Genomic DNA, 22,906 nt, shown 5'->3' on the forward strand with positions numbered 1-22,906 from the left:
CATTGTAATAGTCTTTTAAATCCTACTGTTCTTGTCTTTCACAACTTATTTCTGGCATGTTAAACACACAATGTACTTATTTTGTTAGAAGCTGAATACCGAACACAAAAGAGCCCCAAAATGACCATTTTTTTGGCCATCTTGATGAAAGTCAGATTCAGAGTGAAGTAACTTCAAAGACGCCATCATCCAGTATCACGTTGGCCGTCATAAAGTTAACATAACTTTTGCTATTCTTTCCTTAAATCTTTTACATTTGGTCACCTCTAATTCTGAGTTAAAAATAAACTACACCTCAGAAACACAGAGACAATCTACAAAGGAAACGCTTTTTTTTTTTCTGTATATTGTAAATTGTCCTGTAAAATATAACAATGGTGGGAAAAAATGTAGGAACACTGTATGATCTTTAAAAACTCAGTAACAGTATTGGCTGGAAGTACCAGTTAAAAAAAAAAAAAAGAAAGAGAGAGAGAAATAAAAATACATTGGTTGAGGGCTTGGGGGGGACTTTTAACAGTACTGTAATTTTGCAAACATATCAGAACCACTGGACAAACCACAGAGCGAGAGACTGAATTTCTGCTTGTGGTCAGAGGGCCTATATGTCTTGGATTTAATGCTTTAGTGATAGTAATTTTGGCCCTAATATGCAATACAGCTGTGTCTTTCAAAGGACCTGACTTAATTTTCAAGCTGAAAGTGTTTGAGAGATACTTGGCTATTATTTCTTCTGGAAATCCAGTAAGACAGCACATTTCTTTTCAACTCTCTTGTAGCTATACTTCAAGACTCTCACAAATGAACTATTGTAGATGAAATAGCAGCTGAAGAATACTTCAAAAGAATTATGCCATATATCCTATATGGCAAAATTTACTGCCCCCACTAGAAACCAGACAAAGAGTCTGATAAAATGCACTGAAGCCAGTAGGAATCTTTCCTATTTTCATGAGCTTTGAAACAGCTCTCAGTGAGCAAAGAAGAGGGAATGTGTGCAGGAAGAGTACTTTTGCACAAACTCCCTAAGAAAGGAATGATGATCACACAGCCCCGTGACACGCCACACTACAGCTAAGAGTGTGGAACAGTACTGCATCCCATGGAGTCTGTGCAATTCCTAAGTTTAACTTCCCTTCTGTTTTTTGTTGTTTTGGTTTTTTGTTGCTGTTTTTTTCTTCGGATCTGGATTGACCTCAGATCCGACTGTTCCACTCTACTTAGTATCTCAGCACACTGTCTATTTTTGGAGTAACAAAACCCTAATAGAAACTGAAATTGCTCTGTGGGGGTACAGGATGTCTCAGTGTTTTGCACAATAACACATTGACGTGTGGCGTTTGAAGAGTTTGAAATGTAATCCCTAAGTTAGCCAAGTAAGGGTGTTAAAATCAGACTTCACAAAACCATGCAGAATAAAAATTGAAGGCACTTAACTGGTTTTGGGACATCTTATCTGCCAAAAGTGACTTGTGATAGAAGCCTTAACTGAGGGAGACTTAAGTATTTACTGCATTCTGCCAGCAAATTTAGGAGGCAAGACCTCTGAGTGGATAGGAATAATAAACAAAATCTTAAACTTTTGTATCTAAGTCCTGCAGAAATAGGTCCAGTGTGGTTTTATTCATGTCCTTATCTTTGATTCATTTCTTCTGTACGATAACAACCTCTGAAACTCAAATGTGGTTTCCCAGACTTGTTCTTGGGAGAATCAGTGGGAATGAACAGTGAACCTCCTGGACTTTGAACTGAAGTACACGTAGGTAACTTCTGTGTGCTTACATTGCACAAGTAGTAGCAGAAAGTAAGCAAAACCCAAATCAGTTCTAAATGCTATGATATTCTGGATTCAAGAGTCCTCCATAGTAAGGAAACGCCACTGATAACATGGAGCCTGTCCTCCTGCAAGGCCTGCCTTTTGCTTGTCCCTGCAGCAATTTGGACTTTGAGTTAAGGGAGAAAAAGCTTTTTCTTTTAATAAAAATGTGAAGCACTGTGTTTTTCTTTTGTTTATGTTGACAGTCATTATGCTAATATCCACGCACATTTTAAATTGTTGCAAGAAAGTATCCATTTATCAAAGTTTCAACAGCCCATTCATTTCAATTAAGAGACATGATGTTAAATTTCCAGCACAGTCCCCAACTTAAACAGGCAGGTTTTTAATCACAACAAAGAGACAAAAGGGAGACCAATTTGTTTCTTCTTTTGTACCATTCACCTTTCATCGCAACATGAACACCACAAGCAGATGCTTGCAATTAGTTCCAGCAAGTGATCCATGAGGACACTCCCTCAAGTTCCCTAATTTTCCTCTAGCACTGCTTGCCCAGGCTGACAAAACATGCCTTGATGTTGGCTTAGGTGTTGGATGGGAGCAGGGTACAGTGCTGAGGTGCAGGGTGGGAGCAAGGCTGTGGAAGGGATGTGTCCTGGTGCCAGTCTTGTCTGTAGCATGGCAGATGCCCAGGCGGAATTGGAGCTCTGCACTCCCTGCAGGGCTAGGGTGTGGGACTGCTCCCCACCACCCCCAGCTCCAAGGAAAAGTGCTTAAAGCTAGGCAGAAAGACAAAGGATCTGCAGGGCTCACCAGGAAAATGCTAGATTTCTTCTCTGCCATCCATCCTGAGATGAAAGCCTTGTGGTTTTGGTTTGGGTTTTTTTTGGTTGGTTGGTTTTGGTTTGGGTGGTTTTTTTTTTTGGGTCCTTTTTTTCCTCCATTGTATACCACTGTATGTAATAACCTGGGAAAACTTTGTTGAAGACTACTGTCCATTAGACCAGACACTCAGAGAAGCTCTGTGCTCCCCTCAGGTTAAAGTGATCGAATGACAAATCTCAAGCAACCTGTCCTTCTGAAAGCTGCAAAATTAATAGAGGGGGAAGGTGTTCAGGCTGAATTTCAGATACTATGCAAAGCAGGTCATCCTCTGTTTGTTAAGAACAAACCAAGCTTGTTTCTCATATTTTATGCATATGGGTTTAAAGACAGATCAGAAGATGATGAATAATCTGGTTTATATTTTTTTCAGTAATAATGTGAAATGTCATGGTCCAGTAGAGCATGAAATCTATCTTAACAGCTAGCAATCCAAAGAGATTTAAGTACTCAGCTGCATTTTTTTTTCTTACAAACCTTCTAGAAGCAACTTCTACAAATGTAACTTGAGATTTCACTTTAAGATCCATCAGTGCCACAGATCCATATTCATTACAAGGGTAGACTGTGCTTGTGCTGAGCAGGCAGAGCTGAATCACATGGGGAAGCAGAGCACCTGGCCAGTCCCATTCCTGCAGCCACGTTCAAGGTATGCTACCCTGAATGAGTCACCTAGTGACTTTGTAGAGACTGCAGAGGTGGCCTTGGGCATGCACCTCTTGGTCTAAGTATCTCTGTATGGGCTCAGACACTTGCTTCTTAAAACTGCTGAAATTTAAGAGGGCTATATGTGCTCAGCAGCTCTGAAAATAAGAAACTAAGCAGTTGAGAGCCTTAAAAATCTTTTCAGAGGCATGGCAACACACATCCACTGCTGTAGAGTTTTGCCACGAGCAAAACATTAAGGGATGGTACTTGTGCTTGAGCCCTAGGAAAGACAAGATGTAGAGGATAAGGGAGCGGCTTGGGCCTGAATAGGGGTATGAAAAGGCATCAAGACTAATTCTCAGTGTATTCCTTTGAATCAAGGGTTCATAGTCTCATACAAACTAAGGGAAAAAAGGGACTACATGGTTATCTAGTATAGCATTTTTGTAATAAATGTGTTCTTATATAAAAGGAAAGTAAACTCTTCACATTAGCATTTTTTCAACATTGCCTTTGACTAAAGGTAAATGGCAATAGAAGGCAAGACAAACACACACATCCCCCTTTCCATCCATTTTTGGGTTTGATTCCTATAATGCTTCATGGAACTTTCTCTATGTTCATTCCAAATTTTGTATTTGAAAGGTGAACATGGAAGAGAAAGAAAACACTCCGTGAATGTGTTTCTAGATTATTAGCAGTTTTACCTGCCTGCTCTTTAGAAAGTTATTGCACATGAAATCATCTGCCTGATTAAAGAAATACATGCTTTATTTTAAAAACCACTTTTTTCTCTCTTTCCCTCTGAGAGCTTGGCATGTCAAATTTTGATCTCCATTTATAAGCTGTAGGCCCATAAAGGAAAATGTATTTCTAACTGCATGGTGTAGTTTAAAGGTACTTAAAAAAAAAGGTAAATGGGTCTAAATAGTACCAGAAAGTTTTATGCTTGTCCTTCTTAAAGTTTTCTAGTCCTTCACTGCCCTGTAAAACCTCTGCCTTCAGAGCTATGTCACACTTCACATGGGATGATTCAGTTACATGTACAGCCAGCCAGTATGAACCCTGCATTAACCATAGCTAAATTAAACCAGGAATGAGCCAGTGTGGCTCTGCTCATCTGTAAGATTTTGTTCTTGCACACCCTTGATGGGCTTTGGCTGGATGGCAGCAGCCTCCAGCTGTCCCATGTCCCAGGGAGAGGTGAAGCTACAGGCTCATTCTCAGTGGAAAGTGGACCCATAAGAACAAGGAGCCAGGGAATGAGATTATGAAAAAACATCTCACTCAGGGTGGAGTTTTGGTTCACAGCTCTGTCAAAGTACAGGCAATGAAGAGAGAGACTTTCCCCCACAGGTAACCACCACTCTTTCCTCCATCACTGGATCCAGTATGGGACAGATAAGGAACAGGGGGCAGAAACGTTCTGCATTAGGTCAGGCTGTGGCAGATCTCTTCTCCTTTTGATAATAGTCTAAGAGGAAGGGTGCTTCTCTGTGTGACTGTCAGACCCCTGCCAGGCTGGCTCAGAGCCATGATGTTTCCTCATCATGAGTGCTTTGCAGGGCCAAAGTTCACCCATGGCAAGCCAGGATGACCATGCAGAGCTGTCCACTGTGAGTGCCTGAGCCTGGGGCATTCAGGGACAGTATAGACATCGAGCCAGAGGCTTTATGGACACTGATGCCCAGGGAAAGTCGAGGAGAGCAATTTATCATACTTGCATAAAAATAAACAGAAAATGTCTGCAGAATGCAGACCACATTCTTCCCTCACATAAATAAGAGACACATCCATTGTTTTACCTCATAAACCCTAGGCAAGCAGGTCTCCTGGGTCCATGTGCCACTGGGGCACTCAGAAGACCTGAGGCATTGCTGACTGCACCAGCCACACTGCATGAAGGGAGGTGCCAGCAGGCACTGGCTACAGGATCTGAAGTGATGGCAGCCTGGTCCTTTCAGTGGAATCCTTGTTATCTGTTGAAGGAAAGACATGATGCACAGATCCTTTTAATGCATACACGAAGTGGCAAGGAGAATCACTATTTATGCAACGAACTGTGGTGTTACCCAGGTTTCAGATGTACGAGTCGCAGTTCGACTTCTCCTTCGCTCAGTAATTATAGGATCTTATAAGTAATTTAACTGACATGATTTCAAATTCGCTTGGGAGAAATCCTAAAGGCATCTTAATGTTATATAGTTACTACCAGCATCTGGTGTTTACAGCAAGGTAGCATTTTTTGCTGATGGAAGGAGAAAACAGCAGCATGCTCCTCCCAGTTCTGCACTAGTTCTTGGAAAAAACAGTGTATCTCAGGGTGTCCTAGTTAATACAGATGTAAAAATTTTGACTTTTGCAAAGCTGTGTTAATAGCTGTGACACACAGCATATCACTGCCCAAGTACTTGCTTTTTAATATCTATAATGAAAAACCCCTATGCTATACCTAAAATATGAATTAAAATGTGTATTATTTTATACACCAGGATAGTAGTAACTCTAAATATATAACAATCCTTTTTAGTCAAAGTATTAAAATTAGTATTTAATTATGTTACTGTGTAAGTACATCAGACTTTACACTTCAGTACCTTCCATAAGGTGCTTCCTTATTCTGGACATCTTCTTGAAGATTATCCTTATATCCCTTGTGCGTTTCCAGTAAATGATTAATAACCATCTTTAAAAATGGCTGATGTATTTCTGTAAATTCTTATAGAACTCGAGGGGTCAAATTATTGCTTACCTTTACAGTTTAGGATTATCTGTAATATTATCTGCTGATGCCTTAAACTTATTCTATAATGCATATCTGCTCATGACAGTAGCATATTTATGACAACTCTTAATCTTTCATTAACCCTGTGTAGACGACTTGCTAAAAAAACTTTCAAACCTTACTATGAACGCTGACTCTCAATTTTAAACACACCCATGCAATTCTTGCACACACCCCTCCTTAAAAAAGTTATGTTATGACACAAATGAACAAAAGCCAGGAAACTGTGAGCACCATTCTTTTCTTAAGCCATTGTGAGTTTTTTCTTTGCAAGCATTTGAAATAAGGACAGGGCTTCAGCCTTAAAATTTGCATTTCCTGGCTTTTGTTGGTTTATATCACAGCTCTTCCATTATTTGAACATTTCTCAATATTAGGCTGTTTTGTTTAGTAGGGGAAAAAAAAAAAAAAAAGATCTTGGAGGAAATTTGCACCTCCAGTATTCCCAAGGGAATGGCAAGGCAGGGAGGATGCAGAGCATAAAGAACAGCATGAATAGTTGCTCTTACTGAAAACTGCCGCTCTGAAGGCAGGTTTACACAGCGAACAGAATGATTAGATTATGAGCCACTCACCTTTTTCCCAGTCACTACCAGGGTATAGCCATCATCGGCTAAAGAATTCTTGACAACAACTTGGGGAGAGACAGGGTGGGAGTCCAGCTGAAAGCTGACATGTGGAGCTGTGGGTTCTGAACGGGAAACCACTATCTAAAAAAGAAAGAAATTGGGAAAATCAGCAGGCAATGTGGTGACACAAATGCATGCTGCTCAGCAGTCTTACGTTCCTGCCACTTCTCTGCTTGCATTAATTACTTTGCATTACATTGCATAATATTTTGCATAATGTTCCATCATGATTTGATTAAAGTGCTATAAAATCTACTTTGTTTAACACAGCAAAATCATGGCTGTCAGAGGATCCCCAAAATACAGGGTATTTATTAAAGTATGAAGTAGGCACAGCATGTTTTATAGTCCTTTAATTTCATATATTTATAAATCAACAGTAAAAAAGGAGATGGGTTGTTTTGTCAGCCCTGTGCTCTTAGAAGGATCTTAAAACTCCCCAGACCTTCAAAAGTCAAAGATATTTCCATTTATTTTCACTTTGGTCCTTCAATTTGAAAAGTAAACTTCATCCTCTGTCAACATGTGGGTCTGATACATGTGAGGCCAGTGCAAGACTATGGGAGGTGCAGATTGTCTCTGTGCGTAGTGCTACAGAGGCCTTAAGCACATGGAGCTTGATTCTTAGAGCTAGCAAGGTAGCTACTGCTGTAAGCAAGATTTTTGCAAGATGTGTCTGGGCACCTGGAGGTCTGACTCCTCCTGATTTGTGTGGGAGCCTAGTGCCCAGGACAGAGCACTTAGAGAAACTCTAAAATGACAGGGAGAGATGGAAGAGTCTTTGTGAAGAAGGTCCAAAACAGGAGCCTAATTTAGTTGTCCTGAAGCCCCTTTGCAGGAGCCCTCTCTCTCTCTCTTGATTTTAGGAGATCTTAGAGAGATTAGTCACACCAGTATGAAATTCCCCCACTAGTCTTCTCTCTGCATCTTGAATTACCTAAATACTTTTGAGAATTTGGGCCTATTCCTGCAAGCGCACGCTTAACTTCACTACTGTAACTTCCCTGACTTTAATGGGATGAGTCACGGCTGTTAAGCAGAGGCATAAAGCATCTGAAGATTGGGGTGGATATTTGATAGTGAGATTTTATAGGCTTGGGCCTGCAATCCAGAAGGATGTGTGCCCAAATGTGATAGCATCAGGCAACAAAGGCAGAGGATTGTTTACATGAGGGAAGATCATGTTCATGTTTCAAAAGCTCCATCACGTGTAGTTTACTTAAGGAATTTAGATAATGAGCATTTTCTGAGAAGTTGAGATTCAATGGGGTTCATTATTTAAAAAGACTGAAGCCATTCTGGAAATAACTTGTATGTCGAAGGTTTAATTTTTCACTATAATGAAGCTTTTCTTCTGACTCTGAAGGCAGCATCAGAAGAGCTAGGACATTGACTTACACGATTTCACTGGCTTTTCACACTGCCAAGGGTTTTCAACAAGATGGCTGACTCCAAAAACTAGAGAGATGATGTAATTACAGATGATGTTTTGTTGTAATTCAAGATTTAAATAAAATACATGAGAAGTTTATTCATGGTGGTAAGAGCTTTACATCCTAAAAGTATTTACAGTTTGGAGTTACATGAGGCTTTTTTTTTCTTTAAAAATGAAACTGGCTTTATTAGTCTTTGCTGTAGGCTTGCTTCACAGTAGAGAAAGTGCAGCTTTTACAAATCAATAGAGTCTGGTAATTTTTGGTGACATAGAAGTATGGTCTCTGACTCAGTGTATTAGGGCATGAGCTCTGTTTTAATATTTAGGACAATGAAAAATAGAATGGACTGCAAAGCTGCATGAAAAAGCTTGATTAATGTTGGCATTATGGAGAGAGGTAGCACCACAGCTGCAAATACCTTTTTAGTTGATCATTAGCTGTGTCTCATCTCGAATACCCACTGTTACAAAATGCTAAGAATTCTTTTCTATCATTAATCCAGGCTTCCTCGATTGCCAGGCATTCCTTCTGATTGAGCCACAGTCTTAACCCTTTAAACACATCTGCATTGCAACCTTAGAGCAGTACATAACAATTTGGATACAATCTCTGCAATCTTGGAAAAATTTGTCAGCACTTTAAACACTGACCAACCTTTGTTTTATTGAGGCTGGTACTCAAATCACCTGTTCAAATCCAAGAGAAGAGACTTTGACCTCATGACAAAAAGGCCACTCAAATATGTGAATGTGGAATAAAAGTTTGGATTTTTCTTAGAACTTATCTACCAGCCTACAGTGCTGCTGTAACAGGTATTAGATGAAAAAATGCTCTTTTTGGTCTATAAAAGTGTTTTTGCCTAAGTCATCTGAGTCCTTGAAATTCTATCTCACTCTTATCCAACATAATCCTGAAGAAAAAGGCAATTTGAAGACAGCTTCTCCAGCAGGAAGAAGAGACTACATAGGCCTCCAGTGTTGTTTTCAGAAACCTCTAATTTTTATTGCTTGGGAGTGGGCTGGTATGCATACAGTGTGGCTTTAATCTACCGTGGACACATCACCATACAGGGGCCACTTCTACCATGGGAATGGTTCAGTGCTACAGAAGGATTTATTTTCATAAAGGCTATAAAGTGCTAGTTTGGTTTTGAGCAAGTGGTTGGTGGTGGTTTGGTTTTCTTATTTTGTGGGGGTGGGGAGTTTTGCTGCTGTTAGGGTTTTTTTACATGTTAATAATTAATTTAATAACCAAGCATTTCTTCAGAAAATAGAACAAATGAAAGTAATCTATGTGCCTGCACTCAAACAGTTAGGAGAGAGGGAAGGTCTTGTACAGACAAATAATTGTCTAGAAAGAGAACAAACTGATGTCAGTAGTAAATGGTCAGTTCTTTCAACAGCAAGAAGTTACCAGAGGTGTTCTTCAAAGTGTCTGTGTTGGGATCCATACTGTCCAACACATCCATAAATGAGCTGGAAAAGTGGTTGTGAAGTCCAGTGACAGTTTTCTGATGATCTCAAGGTATTCAAGGTGATAAGGACAGACTATGAAGGATGGCAGAAGGACTTTATAAGACAGCATGTCAAAGCAACAAAATGGCAGGTGAAATACAACAAAGAAGATTAATTTAAAGTGGTATATGATAGATAGTTCCATGAATACATCTTTTCACTCCTCAGTGGCAGTCAAAAAAACCCCAAAAAATAACAAAACCCCCACCAAATGTAAACTTAGAAATTATTAGAAAAGGATTAGAGAACAAATCAAAAAACATCCTAATGTCATAGTATCAGTCAGGGCTGGAAGGGACCACAAGGATCATTTAGTTCCAACCCCTCTGCCATGGGCAGGGACACCCCACACTAGATCAGCCTGGCCAGAGCCTCATCCAGCCTGGGCTTAAACACCTCCAGGGATGGGCCCTCAACCACCTCCCTGGACAACCCATTCCAGGGCTTCATCAATCTCATGGGGAAGAACTTCCTCCTCACATCTAGCCTGAATCTCCCCACCTCCAGCTTCATTCCATTCCCCCTAGTCCTATCACTACCTGATATCCTGAGTAGTCCCTCCCCAGCCTTCTTGTAGGCCCCCTTCAGATACTGGAAGGCCACAAATTCATGGCTTGTCCAAACCTTGAATTCTCTATAAAGTTCTAGTTTCCTCAAGAAAAAAGCAGTATGCTAAAATGGAAAAAGGTTGAGAAAAGGGTAAAAAAGATGATCAAAAGCTGGTGGGTGAGGAAATGCTGTGAAAAAGGCATAGGGAATCATGAGTGGCTAAAAGGTGACCGTTTACTCTCTTCTACTAAAAGTATTAATCAGCATTAAAAGACAAAAGTGAGAGTCAAGTTCAAAGCAAACAAAAGAGTCAGACTTTTTAGCAGTATGTCATGATCTATGGGACTGTGGTGTCCTATGAGATGCGAATGCAAGGGGAATGCACATTCAATGGCAAAGTCCACATGTGCATGGAAAGAGCTAAACAGAAAAACACAGAAAATCCCCAGAATGGGAAGCAGTGGAAGCATGAAGCAGAAGGTATTACATGTGTTTCCCGGGTCCTTAAGCATGCATTTGTCACCACTGCTGGAGACAGAGCACTGACCTACAAGGATGCTACATTTAAACCCATGTGGGTCTTCTGATGTTCTTACAAATAATCCTTCAAAGAATCACATTCATTATCAGTAGCTACAACCCCAGACATCCTCTCAAAGGAAACACAATATTGTGTCCTTCTATTTAAAAGAAAACCAAACAAGTATGCGGCCTTCCAGAATAGCTCCAAGTGTGTCCATGAAGACAACAGCCAGCAGTTAATTAATTAATGAATATATGAATCATCACATCTTTTGTACTGGAAATCAGTGATCACTTAAATCCATGAACATTAGAGTAATTTATTTAAATATTCTTTCCCTGCCATCAGCTAGTTTTAATGTTAAGTAAGAAGCCTTGACTCCAGGTTTACCTATGCATGGAAAATTAAGACCGCAATAACACGAGTTGAAAAACAGCATGCAACAGCTTCTTTTAAAAATCATTCTGATGCTCAGTCCTGCTAGTCAGCAGGATTGAATTACAAATGTTACTGTCTACATGTTGAAATATCTTCTGCAAAAAATGAGAGGCCTTCTAAAAGCAATCCCATCTAAGTATCAGATTGTTATTTTTTCCCTAGATATCTGGCAGGTGTAGGCCATTACCCAGCAGAGATAGGCTCAGGGTTAACTTTATTGTGTAACGCCTCAAATGCCCTGGGATATGCAGCACAGCCTTGCAAAGGGCACATATGTGCTCTCTAAATGCTGTATATCATTCTAATCCATGGAGAATATAATGGATCTCCTCTGAAGAGTGCAAGCTTTTCTACTCAAACTGAGTATTAAAACATATGTGTTCTTGAAACAGTTATTTGGTGCCAGGTGTTGATTTGAATTGGACTATAAGGATTTTGCTTTATGCAATATTTTTATTTAAAAAAAAGGGTTTTTTTTTATTTGGGAGAGTTGGGATACGTTATCACAGAAAGAACTGCTATTAAGAAGCTGTTAAAAGTTGAGGTATAGATACAAAAATGTCACTTATCAAGAGTCTGCCACAGTTCTCTGTTGGTTTGAGAATGATAAAGTGTCAGGGATTGCACATACTCACATTCCTAAAAATTCATGTGTGTAAAGTTTGCATTTAACCATAAATGGGTCAAACTGCTAGAAGCCAGTTGAATTGCCAGACTGCAGAAACAGGAAAGCAGTGGGCATTGAGGACAAACTCTTCAATGACTCCATGGGCATCCCATCATTCTTTCCTCCTTTTGGGCCTCTAAGGTTTAAGGTCCATGCTCATCTATTTCTTAATCTCCTCACACTTGCTCACAACATGGCTTGTAACTTGTACTGGTGAGTTTTATTATGACTGCCTTCGTGTAGTGGGACATGCACTAGATGATAAGAACGATCGGTTTAAAGGCAATGGCTTCTAGTATACTACACTGTAAACTGGATTGGAATGAGCACACTGAAATATGCAAGCTCTGTACTTTTTTGCTTGTCAACTAATTTTGCTGATTGACACCACGGTTTTAAGCCTTGAATACCGGAGTGGTAAGGTCTTGTCATTTTGCTGTTTGCACGAGGAGGTGCAATGCTGAAGGCTTGGCTGTCTTCTTGCTGAATTCTGGGACAAATTTTTCTAAGCCTTGACTTCAGTTGAAAATAAAAAGCAGATGTGATTATTTTTGTCTATACTGGTTTCTATAGCCTGCATTATGTTGCCTGGTGTGTAATCTATGAAAGCAGCTCTGACACATGCTAATTTCTCTCTTTTCAAGGAAATGAGATGTTTAACGTTTGGAGGTGGTGTTTGTTTTTAACCATAAGTATTCCTGGGAAATGAGCATGACTGAAGTGTTCTGTCTACTTGGATGTGAAAGCCAACAGGTTTGTGTCAGCATGTAAAAATTTCCCAAACCATTGATCTGTGGAAGTCCCATCCCTATTCCTCACCAGACAGAATCAGGGGCACCAAATGAAACCCTAAGACAGCAGGTTAAGGAAACCGCAAAGGAAGCCCTTCATCACTTAAAGCAGAATGAAATTATGGAAGTCATTGCCACAGCATACCATGGAGGATAAACCAACAAATAATCAAAAAAACCTCACAACACCAATAAGCAAAATTAATGAAAAAGAAACCCATCAAGGACTATCAAATGCCTCATAGCTGTCCTTTATCCATCTCAACTCCTGGCAGAGATAAGAAACTCTGCTTCTTGAACCTTTATTCCAATCCCATATATCCTTTTTAGCTAAAATTCTGGTCACAAATACTGTAATTAGATAGAAGTACTGGTATAGAATTGCTTGTATATAATGGGTCCCTAAAATAAGGTTCATTGAGGTTCATTGTTTTTCTCTATTTTTTCATGTCTAACAAGCAGCAAGGTACTGAGGAGGACAAGAGGCCTATTCCATTGAGGCCTATCTGTGCCATCATGCTTTGGCTCTTGTGCTCCAAACAGTTGTCACTCCAGAATCTGTTCAGACATGACAGTGTGTGACCATGTTTTGCTTACACTTGGCTTCTTAGCTAGAGCTGGATCGTGTCCATCTGGATTGGACAGGACTGCAGCAAGCATGTAGTTGACTGTATCTCAGGGTATTTATATATACACCCATGGGAAGACCTATTCCTTAACTCTAGAAGCGACTGTCCTGCACTGTGAAGATGAGAAGATACATGAGGGAGCTACTCACCCCACAGAGTGCTGAGTTTCACTGGTGTGGTCAGACTGATAAGACAGTCCTGTTGCCAAATTTGCATCTAAAGAGAGTGGTTGCCCATAGTGAAATCCCTCTCTTCCTCAAGGAAGCGACCAACAAGCAGTGTAGTTGCTTGGGCTTTACCTTGATGAGGCCAGCTTTAAGTGTAGGGAGCACACAGAGTATTCTGCTTCCAAACTCACCCTTTTATGCCAAAATCCACCCTCTGCATATGCCAGGTGCATTGGTCTTGTCCTCATTATTAAGGCCAGATCAAATGTGACCTTTTCAGCATAAATCTCATAACATTTTCCCATACCCCACTTTCCCCAGAACTATCAAAAAGATTTCCCCTTCCTGGAGAATTTTGCTCTTTTCTTTACTTGAAAGTCACTCACTGAACAATACCAAGCTCCAGGCAGTTAAAAAATATTATTAAAAATTCACCTTGGAAGTGAGAAGAAGAAAAAGAAAAAAAGACAAAAAGAGAAGACATTTTAACTTAATATATCATAGTTTTGTGGGTGTTTCTGGCAAACTAGAATTTCACCCAAATACCAGCTGGTAATGAAAGTGTCTTTTCCAGTTTGACACTGTATTTTCAGCATAGCTTCTTTGGCTTGAGCAGAGTAAGGCTGCTTTAAACCAGCTGAAAATCTGATTCCTCAACTACAGCAGTGTGACTGGGTGCTGTTTTATAATCAAATAACCACTGTGAAATACCTGATTCACTTTGCACCCAACAGCTGTACTTTCAGCCTGTGTTCCCAGTCACACTCTGAAAATGAACACAATAAGAAAGGCTGAAACAGCTGCAACTTCTCCACAGAAAAAAAATAGTGGGGGGAAGAGAGCTTGTTGTCAGGCTCCAGCTTAAGAAGGAAGTAAAACCATTTTTCTTTTCCGTCTCATGCATGTCAGCTGTCTTAGAAAACTTATTACTGCTCTGTTTTGGAACAGAAACTCCACAATATTCAGTAAACTAAAAACTACAATCTATTCGTGGCCAAATACAGATTTAACATTTCTGATGCAGCCAAAACACGCTCAGTATGTCAATGGGCTGCAATTACTTTGCAGGGGAGTTTAGGAATTCACCTCCTGGCCCCAATTATACTCCCTAAAAGGACTCATGAATCTTCTGCTTTTGGGCCATCCAAACTGATTTTATTTTTGTTTTATATTTTGGCTGAAATAGAATAAACATTTAGTGAAGAAGGCTATATTTCCTTTCCAGTATTAGGGTTTCCCAGAGCTATTTAAGTGAATCAAACTAAAAGTACAAGCAGAAAACAACAGGTGACTATTTTTTGATTGGATAAGACATATCTGCTTTTACATTCTGAATATTATTGAATCCTCAGATGACTTTTTAAAAATAAGCAAAAGACAGGCTATTTTCTGAATTGGGTCATTAGCACAGTTTTGATGGCTAATGCCAGAAGCTTCAGAGGAATTGGTAAAATTAGGGAGTATTCATTGTTAAAATACCTCAAACCCCCAGAATCGGGTAGCTATCATCTACGGAAGGAAAAGCTTTGTTCTCAGAAACTACATGTTAAACCTGTTGACTTTTGCAGCAATGTTGTGCTATTGTTGTGAGGTAAAGAGAGACAAATGGATGAATGGGGAAATACAATGGTGCAGTAGAAAGGCAGAAAGTGATGGGCAGAAGAAATGCAAAAGGAAATGGAAATATGGAATGAAGAATAGAATAAACCAGTTTAGAAGAGAACTTCAAGATCATCGCGTCCAACCTATCATCCAACACCACCCAACCAACTAAACCATGGAACCAAGCACCCTGTCAAGTCTCCTCCTGAACACCTCCAGGGATGGGGACTCTACCACCTCCTCGGGTAGCCCATTCCAATGGGCAATCACATTCTCTATGTAAAACTTCCTCCTAACCTCCAGCCTGAACCTCCCCTGGTGCAGCATGAGACTGTGTCCTCTTGTTCTGGTACTGGTTGCCTCCAAGAAGACACCAACCCCTACCTGCCTACAGCCCCTCTTCATGTAGTTGCAGACAGCAATAAGGTCACCCCTGAGTCTCCTCTTCTCCAGGCTAAGCAACCCCAGCTCCCCCAGCCTCTCCTCATAGGGCTTGTGTTCCAAGCCCCTCACCAACTTTGTTGCCCTTCTCTGGACACGCTCCAGCAAGTCAACATCCTTCCTAAACTGAGGGGCCCAGAACTGGACACAGTACTCGAGGTGCAGCCTAACCAGTGCAGTGTAGGAAGGAAGGAAAAGGAGAATCAAGTGGTTGGCTACTCATCATGTATAAGCAAATATAAGGGGAGAATATGAGAAACATTTTCAAGTAAGTGTCACTCATGTTGAGTATCAGTAGCCTGCAGCTGCACCTGCTGGCTTCCACAGCATACGCTTGGAGCTTCAATTCAGTTTAGGTGACGTTCACTGTGTTCACCATCTTTCCCCCACTTTTCCTCCCCCACTCCCCTTCCCCCATTTGTCCTAACTATTATGGAATTAATATACTAAATTAAGGAACGAATGCATCAAAATTGTGAATTAAACCTAAATTAAAGTATTTGGGTGATTCAGGATGCAGTTATCAGAGACAGGGGTATTGTACTGCTATTTCTTTTAATATCATGGATGTCTGCTAGTGCTGAAATCTATGTCACAAAACTAAATTGTCTAAATATGGTAAGGCTTGGTATTTCAAAGAGGATACATGATGAACTGGATTCACTGGAAAGGCTGAGATGATTGTCTAATTTTAGAAACCTATATGTGAGTGTTTTTTTTTCCTTTTGCTTTTACATCATTGGCATGAAAATATGTTCACAAGATATTAATACAACATCATTGGTTTTAAAGCAGGTTGCCTAATAGGTAGAATTTTGCACCTAATTATCCCTGAAAGCACAGCTATATCTGAAGGCATACAGTCAACTCTGAATAGCGACAGGTTATGCAGAAAAATTCAATGTTTGCACGTACAAAGAGCTAAAAATATGAGTGCATATGACTGTGCAGAAGCAAGGTGTGTATTAAGTGAAAAGATTTGTGAATGCAACAACAAAGAATATCATTACATTTAGTTGCTAAAAATGTGGGGAAGCATCAGGGGATATATTTTTGATAAATTAAGTCATTAGATTGTCCTAATTTGTTTTTAACCCATTTTACTTCAGTAATGGTCATTTAATAGCTCGATTTTGAATGATCTCCATCTCATTGCAGTTAATAGCTATATTTCCATAGAAACACTGCAAAGCTGCTTTACTTGGGCATTTGCTAATGAATGTTTGAAAGCACTTCCTAGATAACGACTACTGAAAAAAAAAAGAGGAAAAAAACCCAACTTTTTAATGTAAGTGAACATTAAATCCTGCAACAAGCTGTGTCTGCTGTATCCTGTGGACCTAGTATCCCTTCCAAGATCATTTAAAGGCAAAACAAATATGAACCTTTTTATTTGGAGGTAGCATCACTAAACATAGTCAATATGCTTATTGTCCTGCTGGTTGCACAAAACCCTCAAAGAAAGAGCTCCTGCTTATTACAATATAAGCCCAGTGTGACTTCCCCCTGTAGCTCCAGCCCATTTAATTCAATGATGAGAATATTTCTGCTAATGGCAACGTGCAGTTTACACAATAGCCTTTCTTTTGATCTGTAGATGAATCTGGAATGGGAAATGTATTCTGGAAATATTTTAATTGTTCCTTGAGCTGGGCAGACATCTGAATGAAATGTGTAGTTCAGGGCATGAATGAATAATTTAGAGAATGTTACAAATAAAAATAATGCTGCCTTGCACTTTCCACCAAACCTCCCTAAAAGCTTTGTGACAGCCCAGAAGTAATGCTGCAAGTAAGAGTAGTTGTTATTAACGGTATTTTGTAGATTAGGAAATGGCTTCAGGAAGGTTAAATAAATTGCTCATGTTTGTTGTGTGAACCAGTGACTACATTTACAGACAGAGAGGAAGTTTGTTCTGGGCTCAGTGTGTAGCTTTTAGCATTTTCCTTTCCTGCACTGAAGACAAACTGGTGCTTAAAGTTACCAAGGTCATCATGGGAAGTTCAGGTAAAATTGCCAAGGTTGTCCTTGACCATTTTATTACATTCCCTTCATTTAGAGGAAAAGATTATGGTAAATCACTTAGACCTCCATGCCTCCAGGACCATTATGGATTTTGTGTTGTGTGGCAGGTTCTGTGTTCAGTCTGTGCAGAAGACAGAAGTGGAGCTATAAGATTTCCTTTGTCCAGAAAGGGTCCATATACTGGGGCCAATAGGTAACCCTACCTGCAGCATGTGGTACAGAGAGAGAATGAAGGAAAGAGAGAGAGAAGAAAGGGAAGGCTTGTTTTCAAGAAAAGTTACATGTGCCCAAGTGTTATCTAATGGAAGACTATGGGAAATGGGAGAACTGGAAGGGCACAGCAGCTGATGGCCAGTGATGGTTAAAGAATAGCACTACTAGCTTTGATGACTCTCCAGAGCAAGAAGGGCCAAAGACTGGCAATTCTTCAGGAAGCCCGCTATAAGATAAATAATACTGGCAGAGTAAGAGGACACGGGTCCTTGAGTCGAAAAGTGATCCAGGCAAAAATACACATCCAGGTTGGACTCTGTGGCAGATGGATAAGCCAAGCTCACCGAGGTGGTCATTGCAGGATGACAGGGATTGACATGAGTAAATAAAGGGAGCCCCTGGTGCTTTCAAAGCAAAAATTGTCTTCTGATGTTTGATTATGACTGCATTTTTTTTTTTAAAGTATTGGTTCTGTGGGTTAGATTTCATTAGTCATCCATAATCTACCTGTCTAGATTAGCTTTGTACTCAGTGGAGGTAGACTTTTCAGACTTCCACTTGTTATGGAAAACCTGGTTTAGAACAGGAAGAATTTCTGTCCAAAAGAACAGTGAGTTGGGAATGAGCAACAGCCCAAAAATCTAAGACACACTCAGAGAAACTTGAAAGTAAGTTGTGGAGGAGGTAATCTCAATTCTGCAGATGTGACTCATAGGCTATGGGTACATTAGCAAGAAATTTGGTGCCAGAGGAGTGGATCAGTGTACAGAAACAACTGACATTGAGGCTCTTGCTTCTACATCCTGTCTTGGCATTATACATTGAACTAGGTTTAAACTGACCCTCTAGACCAAATGACCATATGAAGTGTGTATTTGAACCTTTCTGGGTTTGGAGCATGTTTGATGTGTATACCAAACAGAGCATCCAGTTTAGTTTCCTTTGAAAGAAATCTAGTTTGTATGGGACAAAACTACTTTGTGAACTGAGCCAGCTGGACTAACTGGAGATCATGGCAGCATTTGCTTCAAGACTGTTGCTCCAAACCACAAAGCCCATGTAAACACTTAAGATGCTGAAAACTGTTAGGCACTTTGTTCATATTCTCACAGCTCTATTTGATGCAGCAATTCCATTTTTTTAAATACCCTGTTAAATGGGGGGAATATCACTCCTTAGAATCATAGAACCAATAAGGCTGGAAAACACCTCAGAGATCATCAAGTCCAACCTATCACCTAACACCTCATGGCTTCAAGTGCCATGTCCAATCCTTTTTTGAACACCTCATTCCAATGGCCAATTACTCTGTGAAGAACTTTCTCCTCACCTCAAGCCTAAACTTCCCCTGGCACAGCTTGAGAATGTTGTCCCCTTGTTCTGCTGCTGGTTGCCTGCAAGACGACACCAACCCCTACCTGTCTACAACCTCCCTTCAGGTAGTTGTAGAGAGCAATAAGGTTTTCCCTGAGCCTCCTCTTCTCCAGGCTAAGCAACCCCAGCTCCCTCAGCCTCTCCTCATCGAGCTTGTGCTTGAGACCTCTCACTAGCCTTGTTGCCCTTCTATGGATATGTTCAAGTGCCTCAATGTCCTTCTTAAATTGAGGAGCCCTTAACTGGATGCAGGACTCAAGGCATGGCCTAACCAGTGCTGAGTACAGGGGCACAATGACTTCCCTGCTCCTGCTGGCCACACTATTCCTGATGCAGACCAGGATGCCATTGGTCTTCTTGGCCACCTGGGCACACTTGGCTCATGTTTAGCCAGCTGTTAACCAGTACCCCCAGGTCTCTTTCTGTTTGGCAGCTCTCCAGCCACTCTGACCCCAGCCTGTAGCACTACATGGGGTTGTTGTGGCCAAATTGCAGCACCTGGCACTTGGACTTGTTAAATGCCATCATGCTGGACTCTGCCCATCTGTCCAGCCTGTCAAGGTCCCTCTGGAGAGCCCTCCTAACCGCTAACAGATCAACACCTGCTCCCAACTTGGGGTTGTCTGCAAACTTACTAATGATGGACGCAATCCCCTCATCTAGATCATCAATAAAGATATTGAACAGGATGGGCCCAGCACTGATCCCTGGGGGACACCATTGGCTGCCAGCTGGATGTGGCACCATTCACCACCACTCTCGGGCTCAACCCTCCAGCCAGTTCCTAACCCAGCACAGACTGCTGCTGTCCAAGCCACGAGCTGACAGCTTGGCCAGGAGTTTGCTGTGGGGGATGGTGTCAAAGGCCTTGAGGAAGTCCAGGTAGACTACAGTCACAGCCTTCCCTACATCCACCAGGTGAGTCACCTGACCATAGAAGGAAATCAGGTTGGTGAGGCACCATCCTGATAAAATCTAGTATAGTTTTTTATTGTCAAAGTGTCATAGTAATATTTACCTGCATGAAGTGGCCCTCTGAAGTTCCCAGATTAGCAACAGTAAGATTCCCTTTGGTGAAGACAGATATCGAAGTTAACAGGACACTGTTGAACTGGCCCATGAACAAGTCAACCCTCTGCAAAGGAGTCGTAACTTCCAAGCGATATTCATCATCTTGTGCTCTGCAGTATGAAGCATTTCTTGAAAAAGCCTGTTTGAAAATGAAGTACAGATGAGCACTGTCTTTATGAGTAGGAATAGATCTTTGTCAGAATGAAGTCATTTAGCACAAATGCATTTGACCAAAAGAATTTTAAAATGTTTCAAACTTAATTGCTTCATCAGTTATGGTGTTCCATGAGAAACCAATGCCTTCTTAATGTTATGGAAATATTTCTTCTACTTTTTCTTTATCCTGTCTGTTGGGAATAAGACAGTGAGCCTTTACTTAACCAGATGGTATGTATATAAGCACATATATCAAGGTATCCTTTCTCTTAGTGATTTCCATAATGCCGCTTCTTCAAGGGTCTCAGAATTCTCTGACTAAAGAATAAACCTTTATTAGAATAAACCTTTATTTAGAATAAACCAAACCAGGTTGGAAGAGACCTTCAAGATCATCACATCCAACCCATCAACCAATCCAACCCACCCAAACAGCTAACCCATGGCACCAAGCACCCCATCAAGTCTCCTTCTGAACACCTTCAATGACGACGACTCCACCACCTCCCCGGGCAACCCATTCCATAGCACAATCACTCTCTCTGTATAGAACTTCTTCCTAACATCCAACCTGAACCTCCCCTGGCGCAGCCTGAGACTGTGTCCTCTTGTTCTGGTACTGGATGCCTGGGAGAAGAGACCAACATCCGCCTGTCTACAACCTCCCTTCAGGTAGTTGTAGAGAGTGATAAGGTCACCCCTGAGTCTCCTCCTCTCCAGGCTAAGCAACCCCAGCTCCCTCAGCCTCTCCTCATAGGGCTTGTGTAAAGAATCTGCCCAGTGACAGCCCTGCTTTTAAAACTGATTCCTAGAAAATAATTACCTTAAAATGTTTCATTTTTAACTTTTTCTTTCAGGAAAACAGCAATTTTTTATTTTTCTCCTTTTATTCTATTTTCACCACCTTTTTTTTCAGTGCTAAGATGGACAAGGGGAGAAAAAGACAGAGAAAGAGAAAGGAGATAAACCAGGAAACGCATGTTTCTGATTGTATATTCGAATGAAACTATGGGACAGTCAGCTTTTTATAATTACTTTGGCTATTGTATTGATCATCTCTGGCTCATGCAGTGTTGTCCAATTTCTGTGTCTTCACTGTACTATAATAGTTGCTGCATTTGCAGGATTTTCTCTTGCAGTTTGGGAATAGACATTACATGTTTTTAATTTTCATTGGAAAAATCCTTGAACAATACTCCTTAAGTTATCTCTTGAGAAGAATATAATCTGCTGTCCTGACAATTCAATAGTAATCTATTAACTGATAATTCCATTACTATTGATACTACATCATCTGCTTTGGTGAGATCATACAGATAACAACTGGGAACCCTCTAAAGGACCTCAAACCCATTTAAATTTGGAAGTCATTTAACATGTTCCCACTGTGACCTACTGTATGAATAAACATATAGGGAGATTATCAATGATCTGATGGTGGGTTCCTATTTTGAAATCAATAGAGAGCTTCATTTCTCCTGATTTTGTAATTGATTTGTTGTTCTTACAAACATGTTTTAAAAAAAAAAATCTTTTTAAAAGCTTAATTTGAACTTTTCAAAGATAGTTTTTCCACTGTACCATATCCTTAAAGAATATGCAGGAATAACATTTTCTTGTTTTCTAGATTAAGAGGTTTTTCCTTCAAAGTGCTATGAGAAAAGAAGCAATCAACCAAGAATTTCTTGCTGGTTGAACTCTGGGAAAAAAACCAGGCACTGAAAATGCTGTCAACAACATGTTCAACCCAGTAGGTGGATCCTTTGCTATTGAATTGTAGTGTTTCTGAAATGTGCACAGCAACACCACTGGTGAGCAAGTTTTCTATGACCCCTAGGAGTTGCAGTCAGCACTGAAGCCAGATTTTCTCCAGGTGCCCTGTCAACTTACTGTATTATTTAGGTAAAAATCTGCATACGATCCAACATGAGCAACTGAATTCACTAGGCGGTGCCTTAATGATAGAGGACTTCTGGATTAGATCTGATACAGCAGTGACTTAACAGTTTGGACATCCATGTGCTAAAGTGTTTGCTGTACTAGTTTTGGTATTAACTGTTAATGTATGCTGTGTTTTGCTTGGCAAGAACTGAACTAATACTTTGCACTAGGAATACTGAATACACTTCAAATATTTTTTTAACCCTGTATTTGACCATGCTAAATCATCAACCATCAAATGTAGCTTTCCTGTGTTTTGGCCACCAAATAAGCTAAAAGCTTTATTCTTTTGCACTCATACTCTAGCCAGTCTAAAAGTATTTCTGAAAACATCTGTGCAAAGATTGCTCATACAATGAGTATGAAAAGTTCAAGTGCAGAAAGAGGTACAGTTTTCATGTTTTTTTTTGAAATAAGGCAGACTTCTGAATTCACTCTTCCCCAACTTGCAATCTTTGTTCTTTGCTATAACTCCTTTTTTGTTTGGTTTTGATTTGTTTTTTTCCCCCCTAAGAAAATGACTTTGGGGAGAGATATTTTTGTGCTAACCTTAAAAAAAAGTACTTCCTCCTATGTAGCCATCTCAACACAATTTGAACATCCTGACATGCCTTATGAAACCATGTTCAAGCTTTTTTCAACACGTGG

General features: G+C 40.3%; 1 protein-coding gene across 6 annotated transcripts in view; it reads right to left on the reverse strand.

Moving 5' to 3' along the window:
• Positions 1-22,906, reverse strand: part of MET (MET proto-oncogene, receptor tyrosine kinase) — a 99,847-nt gene that overhangs the window by 39,949 nt on the left and 36,992 nt on the right. For all 6 annotated transcript variants that reach the window (XM_068169880.1, XM_068169878.1, XM_068169881.1 and 3 more), the window contains exons 3-5: positions 20,109-20,300; positions 6,668-6,802; positions 5,113-5,286 (exon numbers count right to left, since the gene is read on the reverse strand). In XM_068169880.1, the coding sequence (XP_068025981.1) occupies positions 5,113-5,286; positions 6,668-6,802; positions 20,109-20,300 (501 nt within the window). The remainder of the gene's footprint in view (positions 1-5,112; positions 5,287-6,667; positions 6,803-20,108; positions 20,301-22,906) is intronic.

The sequence above is a fragment of the Melanerpes formicivorus genome, unplaced genomic scaffold (genome assembly GCF_026170545.1).
Source record: "Melanerpes formicivorus ecotype bairdi unplaced genomic scaffold, bMelFor1.0.p_v2 SCAF_3, whole genome shotgun sequence".
NCBI lineage: Eukaryota > Metazoa > Chordata > Aves > Piciformes > Picidae > Melanerpes > Melanerpes formicivorus.